At 29.0% G+C, this 9,816-nt stretch overlaps 1 protein-coding gene across 1 annotated transcript; it reads left to right on the top strand.

Annotated features, from left to right (window-relative positions):
• The first annotated feature begins 7,187 nt into the window (after nt 1-7,187).
• LOC100792420 (putative cyclin-D7-1) lies at nt 7,188-9,346 on the top strand. Its single transcript, XM_041014349.1, has 5 exons — nt 7,188-7,421; nt 7,904-8,002; nt 8,331-8,529; nt 8,990-9,123; nt 9,230-9,346. Exons 1-5 carry the CDS (start codon nt 7,188-7,190, stop codon nt 9,344-9,346), a joined length of 783 nt encoding a protein of 260 aa, XP_040870283.1.
• Nucleotides 9,347-9,816: the final 470 nt, after the last annotated feature.

Genomic DNA, 9,816 nt, shown 5'->3' on the forward strand with positions numbered 1-9,816 from the left:
TTAGAAAATTCTGGTCATGGTGATATATTATAAGGACACGACTTTTTCATCAGAACTTTTTTTTTTTCTGGTCATTATTGATGAACCTCAATAATTAAAAATGCAACATAATTGGAAATTGGTATATCAAGTATATCCAAACATATAGCCCAAATAGGGCTCATTGATAAAGATTTACTCGGTTTAACAAAAACTAAATTTGACCCACTTTACATGTAATAACATCGGAGTATTTTTCCAAGGCCAGGGTCCTCAAGCCTTAGTAAGGATTTTTAATTCCACTTACAGATTTCCTATCAAGGTATTCAAGTGAACTATTTTGATCCTTACAAGTTGAACCTACCCACATCCAATAGCACATATAGATATTTTAAAGAGATGTATGATTTACAAATATATATATATATATATATATATATATATATATATATATATATATATATATGCATTTGCATCTGTAATAATATAGGTTTTCTTCCTCTCTCCTTTCGATAATTTCTATGATCTCTTCATGCAACTCACTGAAAATTAGGGTTGAGCGAAACATCTATTTAGCCCAAACAACTCTTTGGTCCACCCCACTTTAAAATAGCATGTTTGGATAGAGTAATTCAGCAGAGAAATTCATTTTTTAAGGAATTTAAAATGATTCATGATAAAATAGTTTATTTTGATAGAATATTTGAAAGCATATTTAATTTTTGGTATTTTTATGAATCATTTTGATTGAATAAAATAATGAGATTTCAAATTCTCTCAAAAAATATAGAATTTGAAATTCTTTTTTCAAAGATGCTCACTCTAATTCACGTTCTTGCTCGCGACTTTTTCTCGCTCAACACTCACAACTCCGGGTGACCAAAGTTTTTACGGCTGACATCGATATAAGTTGTTTCATTGATGTTGGCCGAGGTTTTTTGGGTCAGAATTTTTTGTATGATGTCAACCAAAGTTATTTTTTGCCGATATCGGCTAAGATTTTTTTAGATGATGTTGGTTAGGGTTATTTTCTCACTAACGTTAGTCATGAGAATTTTTTGTTGATGTCGGCCAACGATTTTTTTTTTTGCCGTTAGTTGATGTTGACCAATGATTTTTTTGGCCGAAGTTGACTAGATTTTTTCTACTGGCATCAATCATGACTAACTTTTAAGTAGACACCTGCTAGGGTTTTTTAGCCGACGTCAACTAGGTTTTTCCACCCAAAGCTATTTTTAGCCAATATCGACTAGGGTTATTTTTCAATCGATGTTAGCTAGGGTATTTTGGCTTATGTCAACTAGATTTTCTTAGCTAACATCGTTTAGGATTTTTTTTGCCGATGTTGACTAGGATTTTTTGGCTGACATCAGCCAGAGCTATTTCTTAACCACGTTAACTATTTTTTTTGTTGATGTTGTCTAGGGTTTTTTTTGCTAACACTAGCTAAGTATTTTTTACTGACATCAGGTATGACTATTTTTAGTCGACATCGACTAGGTTCTTACAGTCGACATCGACTAGGTTCTTACAGTCGACATCGACTAGGTTCTTACAGTCGACATCCACTAGAGTTTTTTCGGTCGACATCGGTCAGAGCTATTTTTTAGCCAACATCAGTCAAGGCTATTTTATAGCCGATGTTGGGTAGGGTTTTTTGTCTGATATTGGTCAGGGCTATTTTTTAGCCAACTTTGACTAGGAATTTTTTGGTCAACGTTGACCAATGATGTTTTTCGACTGACATCGGGTAGGTTATATTGGTCGGCATCGACCAAGCTATTTTTTAGCCGATATTGGGTAGATTTTTTTGTCAACGCCTGCTAGAATTTTTTAGGCTAACGTTGGCTAAAAATAGCCTTGGTCAATGTCGTTCGAAAAGACCCTAGCCAATGTCGACCAAACAAACCCTAGTCGATATTGGTAAAAAAACCTAGCCAACATCGGCTAAAAAATAGACTCAACCAACGTTAACCGAAAAATAGCCCCGGCTGATGTCAGCTGACAAATATTCATGACATACTTTGACAAAAAAATCCTATTTGATGTCGACCGAAAAATAGTCTTGGTTGATGTCAGTTTAAAAACATCACTTGTGGTTAGGCAAAACAACCCTAGTTAAAATTATCAATATTTTGTATTTTTAAGCTATTAAAAATTGAAAAATATTTTTTAATTAATATTTCAAAATTAGATTGTGGTTGTTTTCTATAAAGTTTAGTATTTAAATTTCATCTATTTAAAATATAAAATTGAAATTTTGCTTATGGAGGAAATTGAATTGTCCTATCCAAACAAAGAATTTAAAATTGAAGAAATTTGAATTGATGTAGGCAGTGTCTCTCTCCCCATTTAAACCATGGATTTACCTTTGTATATGTTCAATTCACATTTTCTATAAAAAAAAAAAAAAATCAATTGGTGTTTACAATGATATCTTTTCGCATACAATTATTTTTCATCATGTCCTTTCTTATGTAATCATACACTCGCTTAAACATTCTCAATTGGCAATGGCTTGTGACATCTAGTGGTGGTGGATTGTGATAGTAGGAGAATGGCAATGGTGGGTGGTGATGAGTCTGCCTTCAATGGCATGTCACGGTGACTAATGGAGCAGATGAATCTAGAGGAAACTAGATTGGAGGATGTAAGATAAGAGTGGTGAGATTAGATGAATCTAATGGTGAATAAAAGTGGTGTACCCTAGACCACATGTGAGGGTGATGAACCCTAGAACTCGTCTTATACTAAAGACTTAATTGCAAAATTCATCCCCCTATTTTGCCTATTTCACCAAATCGGTCTTCTTATTTTTTAATTCAGTATTTGAGTCTTCCTATATTTCAAAATACAATATCTTAGTCCCTCAGAGTTGATTTTAACCGTTGATTGTTAAATTGTAAACGTTGACTATACTAGAAAGTTGATCAACATTTTCTTAAAAAATAAGAACTTAAAAAAATGTTTGATGAAGCACACTCTTTTAATATTGTATTTTGAAATAAGAAGCACATGTTAGACATATGGCCTCAAAAATCTTAAGAAAGGGTGAATTAATTTTCCACTAACAAACTTTTAACCCCCCCTTCTAAAAGAGATAGGCTCAGAATGCAGAAAGCAATCAATTTAATAATGTTCTTTAAACATGCAAGACATAATTTATTGCAACAAAATAAATAAGATAAGGGAAGAGAGAATGCAAACACAGTTTTATACTGGTTCAGAAAATTTCGTGCCTACGTCCAATACTCAAGCAACCCACTTGAGATTTTCCACTCCCTTTGTAAAAATCCGTTTACAAAGTCTGAACCACACAGGGACAACCCTTCCCTTGTATTCAGCATTCCTTACAACTTAAGAGACCCTCGGTCCCTTAAACAATCTCTTTGAATGAGAAGAAAGAAAGAAGAATTCTCTCTTGAAGAGAAGGATATTACAATTGATGTCTATGGATGAACTCTTAATGGATTTGTAGGTGTTTGCCCAAGAGTTTCTTTTGAGATAGCATTTGACAATGAAATTCTCTTGGAATCTCTCTCATTTTCTTTTGAGAGGACAAGACATTCTGGACAATAAAAACTCAAGAATTTTCGTATCCCAAGTCACTTATATATAGGCCTTTGATGACCATTCAAAAACATTTGAAAATATGTGACTGTTGGGAGTTATATTCGAAAATCCTTACCAGTAATCGATTACAATAATGGTGTAATCGATTACAAAGTTACTTCTGAAGAGTTATGACTCTTCTTATTTGAAATTTGAATATTTAAACACTGGTAATCGATTACCAACTTACTATAATCGATTACATAATTTTGAAATTTAAATTCAAATTTCTTATGGCTATTTTAAAATGTTTCAAACCTCTGGTAATTGATTACAAGCCATGTGTAATCGATTACATGCTTTCTAAAATATTTAAAACCTTTTCAGAAAGCATATTGGCCACTGATAATCGATTACATCCTTTGGTAATCGATTACCAGAGAGTAAATCTCAATTTAAAATGATTTAGATAAAATTCTTTGGCCAAACCTTTTGCTTTTTCAATTTGGAAACTTCTTCCTAAGATTCTAGAGATCAACTTGATCATATATCTTGATTTTCTTGGATTCTTGGATTCTTGTCATGAATAAAACTTGAGAAGCACTTGATCCTTTGGCATCATCAAAACATCAAAATATCTTGCTTCTACAGCACACTCATGATCCTTGAAATGAAACACACTCTTTTACCACTACACCCAAGTAGTCATTTTAATATTTGGTACAAAATATAGCATTAATATAAGTTTTATACTAAAATAGTTTAAAATTAAACTTTATTTTTTTAATTTATTATATTTTTATAATATTATATATTATCTTTTAAAATATAATATATAAGATTAAATTCTATTTTCTCATAAATTAGAATATGTGAAAATAGTTCAAAATTCAAATTTTGTTCTTATTTTCTTAAAAAATAAGAACTTAAAAAAGTGTTTGATGAAGGACTAGAACCATGATCCTTGAAGTAAGAAGCACACTTTTTTATTACTACACCCAAGTAGTCATTTTAATATTTAGTGCATAATATAATATTAATATAAGTTTTATGTGAAAATAGTTCAAAATTTAAATTTTATTCTTTTTTAATTTATTATATTTTTATAATCTTATATGTTGTCTTTTACAATATAATATATAAGATTAAATTCTATTTTCACATAAATTAGAATATGTGTATTTATATAAGTTTTATTTTTATTTTATATATTATATTTATCTTTTATAATAATGTTTGTGATTTAGTGACAATATTTTTAAATCTATATTAATATATTCATGTTATTTATTGTAATATAGATTACAAAAATAATGTCAATAAATCACATGCATAAATATTTTTAAAAATAAAAAATACTATCGTTTCATTTAATTATGTATCTTTAATATATAATTTAATTCTTTAAAAAATTACATACATGATTAAATAAAGTTAAATATAAATAAAAAATACTATTATAATAAATAACAACAATATCTTAATATATGTAAAAAATACTTTCATTAAATTACATATATAAATATTTTAAAACATAATAAAATACTATCATTTTATGAAGTTGATTTATATAAAAAAAAAGAATATACATTAAAAATAAAATTTAAATTATATATATTTATTGTATAAAATAAGTTTTGAATAGTCTCATAAAAATACATAAGATTATAAAATATAATATATATAAAATTAAAATAAAGCTTATATAAGTAAACATATTCTAATTTATGCGAAAATAGAATTTAATCTTATATATATATATATATATATATATATATATCATTTTAAAAGATAATATAAAAGATTATAAAAATATAATAAATTAAAAAAATAAAGTTTAAATTTTGAACTATTTTTACATAAAACTTATATTAATGTTATATTTTACACCAAATATCCAAATAGTCACGTGGTTATAGTGGTAAAGGAGTGTATTATTCACTCCAAAGACCATGGTTCTAGTTCTTTCTCAAATATTTTTTTTAAGTTCTTATTTTTTAAGAAAATATTTATCAACTTTTTAACGTTTAAAATTTAGCATTCGGTTAAAATTTTGGGGACAAAGATAATGAATTTTGAAATATAGGGGGACTCAAATAGTAAATTAAAAAAATAGAAGAATCGATTTAGTGAAATAGACAAAATAGAGAAACAGATTTTACAATTAAGTCTATACTAAAATAAATAATTTTGAAATATGTATTTAATTATACTAAGAAATTGAACATTTTCCTTTATATATAATTAAAGATAGTTAAATAATTTAAAACTATAGGCACTACTACATATGTAATATTTAACATTTTTTTTCTTAACAATTGGTAAAAATATTGTTAAAAACTTTTGCCAACATTTAAAAAATGTCATCAAATATGAATAAATGTTATTAACATTTTTTCTGACATTTTATCAAATATTGTGCATTTCATGTTAGTAAAACTTTTAATGACAAGAGTTATACATCATATTTGATAAAATGTTACAAAAATATATGAATAATATTTAATGATATTTTTTGAATGTTATCGAAAAAGTTTTTAGTGCATAGCGAGTTTTTAGTGCGTAGGGAGTTTTTAATGCATAGCGAGTTTTAGTTACAAGTATCCATGTCATCTAGAGTTTTAGCTAGCCACGAATTATTCCATGGATACTTTTATGTCATCTACATCTAGAGTTACTAAGAATTACTGTTTTTATACGGTGACTGATTCCTAAATGAATCAAATAATTATTTTAACCCATAAAAAAACTTGTGATTGTAAATTAAGATTTTCATGGAGAATGCAAGCTTTAAAAAATCAAGAAATAGATTAGACCATTTATAGAATTACACTACTTTAGTCTTGAGTAATAAGTCATTTACCGTATACACTAGGCAATATTAGAGAGACAAAATAGACAAACATTTATGCGCACATCCACAAGGACAACCTCCTCCTCGTGCGTTCACGCACACTATTAGCTAAGCTAGGGTGGCAAATTAACAAGAAACCCACTCTTGCATTTACCCCATTTCATACGGGACGTGTCCTTCTTTTTATTTCCCTCTCTCTCTCTCTTTAACTTCTCCTTGCCACTTTTTGTACCAACCGTAACTACCCAACCACGCTCTCCAATCTTTCCATAAAAAATAACATTATATTAATGTAACTTATATATATCCCATCACCATTCATATTTCATAGTATCTATCACACAACTTCACTTTCAGTCACCGAGTACCATATTGCTCTAGTCATTGAGAGGACCTCCATGTTAAACTCCAATGATAATATGACAACAACCCTCCCCTTGTGTTTCACAACTTTCCCATCTTTAGTTGTAAACTCAACCTTCTTAATTGACTTAATGAGTGTTTGGATTTCAGTTTCTTCCAACTGAACTTACTTTCGACTCAATCTCACACTCACATTACTTTTCAGTTTGTGCGGCGGAAAATGTGATTTTTCCATTCGATGTCATTCTAACAGATTTCCAAACACACCCTTAATTAATGTGTTTGGCTTTCTGATATAAAATAAAATACATACATATATAACACAACATATACCTTTATTACAAAGCAAGTAGTTATTTTCCTTTTGCATGCCTGGAAATTTGTGCCAACCAAAAGGCTCACACGTTGTTAAGTTTTAGTTTTCAATTCATGGTTATGTATGGATAATTTGCTATGTGATGAGGTGTGGCTTTCAAAGTCTGCAAATACTTTTGAAGAAGTTATTAGTGACCCTGTTGCACTAAAGAGTTATGAAAATGAAGAGTTTGAAGAGGCTTTTGCAGTGTGTCTAGAGAAGGAGGTCTTGTGCTTGCCCGAACCTGACTATACAAAGTACTTACACTCCAACAATTTGATTTTTCCTAGGTGTAGAGTTATTCAATGGTTTATCAAGGTAAGTTTCCTTTGGCATTTCAAACTTTAACACAAATATATAACTTAACTGCTCTTTTTGTGAAAATATTTTCTATCTTTATTTCTTATTTTAATAATAACTTTAGAAAATTTTACTTTGTTTGCACAAAAATATTCAAAATAAAAATAGATGGCATTTGTAATCATTTGTGTGTAAAGAAAATGACTTCTCAGGCTAAATGGTGTCCTTACCTTGTACTTTGCTCTGTCCATTTTTGCTGAACAAAGTACATCATTAGTCATCAATTAACTTATTCCACTTGATTCTTTCATGTGTATGCAGTGTAGAAGACGCTTTAATCTTTCTTTTGGGACAGTTTTCTTGGCTTTTAATTATCTTGATCGCTTTGTATCCATTTGTCAATGCAATGTAAGGATTGCTGGCTATTTATCAGTTTGCAATATTTGTTGATTACTTTTTGAATATATATGAGAAGTGATAATGAGCATTACTTTTACCAGGATTGGGAATACTGGATGCTTGAATTGCTTTCTATTGCATGCTTATCAATTGCCATAAAGTTCAATGAGATATCAGGACTTTCGTTGCATGAAATTCAGGTGACTAATTGTCATTACATCCATCATTTTATGTCATATGATATATTAATTGTATGGGTAGGGTTATATAGAAGCACTTATAGGATAAGAAAATAAGCAAAAAATAATGAAATAAGTTTTTTTGTAGCTCAAATCAGTTCATGCATAAATTAATTTGTAGAATTTTTTTTAACTGAAGAAGATATTATGAGAGAGTTTTTACAAGTTAGATTATGTATAAGCTAATTTTAACTTATGAAGAAACTCAATTTTTTTTTTTATTTTACAAATGTTGACATGAATATATACTGATATATAGAAGTGTTGTGGCTTTGTCTTTAATTTGAAGGTGGAGGGCTTGGACTATTCATTCCAATCAAACGTAATTTTGAAAATGGAGCTGATCCTATTGAAGGCGTTGGGGTGGCGCCTTAACTCTATGACAAGTTTTTCTTTTGCAGAAATGCTAGGTTTTGATTTCTTGGAACCTCATCATCATGTGAAGCTTATTTCACGAGTCACTGATCTCCTTGTCCAAGCTACTTTAGGTATGTGTGCAAATCATGGATCTATTTGATCATAAGATTTTTTATTTATTTTTAATTACAAAAATATCACATTAATTTTTTTATTTTTTATTTTCAAGGATTTGTAAAGAAAATAATGAAAATTTATATAAACCTTTGCAAATAAAAATAAGATATAACATTTTTAAAATTAAAAGTGAAAATAAAAAATGTTTTCTGAAAAACAAGTCCTTAGTTTGGAAAAATGTTTTTCACATTATTTTCATACACCTCTTTATACTTTTTAAATAAAATGTAGAGAGAACAGAAAATATGAAAACAGAATAATAAAAGATTGATGTGATTTCATAATAGGGTCTAGGGTATATATAAAAGCAAATAATGTGAAAATATCTTGTAACTTCATAAGATAAGATGGTGAAAATATCTTCACCAGGAAGGTGTCAACATTTTGCTTATTTATTTCCAAACCATGTTGCAGATCAGAAAATGATGGAATTCAGGCCAAGTGTTGTTGGTATGTCTGCATTGTGGTGCACTCTAGACCAGTTATTTCCACCAACATCAGACACTTACATTGCTTATATTATGAGTATCTTAAACCAAAGCCAGAAGGTAATAACTAATCAAGAGGATATTTATATTATGCTTCTATTTGTACTCTTTATTGATATAAAATAATTTTACGTTTTCATTGAGGTCTTAATTTCTCTTCTTGCAGGATGATATCATCAAGTGCCACAAGTTGATGGAAACACAGACTTCAATGTGTGTTGAAAATCACCATTATTACTGCCCTTTAAGCCCAACAACAGTACTATTGAACACGCATGACTAGCATTTATGATTGCTAAATCAATGTCTTCATCTTTATTTGTCAGTTTGTACACATCATTGATCAAAGGAACTAGAAGAATTACCTAATTAAGTGTTTCTATATGTACGTAGTTTATGTAATTGTGATCGATCTTTATTTTCTGTAGTCAGAAAATAGGTACGAAAGTGCAGTAGGATATTATGTTGGAGGAGAGTGGGAGCAGTCAAATTAATGTGATGAAAATATTCAATAGAGAAAAACAGACCAAATATTTAATAAAGTCAGATTATTCATTGGGTTCATGGATTTTATATTTTCCCTTTTAGGTTAAAAAAATGAAATGCATTTGTATACTTTTTGTAAATTATTCACTTGTTTTTCAGTTGAAGGCTTATTAGATAGTGTTAGTATTTTAGGGCACAAATTAATTTTTGTAGGTTTCTATTTAAATATGCTATGATGTGCCTGTGTTGAATGGCTGGAAAAAAAAA

The sequence above is a fragment of the Glycine max genome, chromosome 1 (assembly GCF_000004515.6).
Source record: "Glycine max cultivar Williams 82 chromosome 1, Glycine_max_v4.0, whole genome shotgun sequence".
Classification (NCBI taxonomy): Eukaryota; Viridiplantae; Streptophyta; class Magnoliopsida; order Fabales; family Fabaceae; genus Glycine; species Glycine max.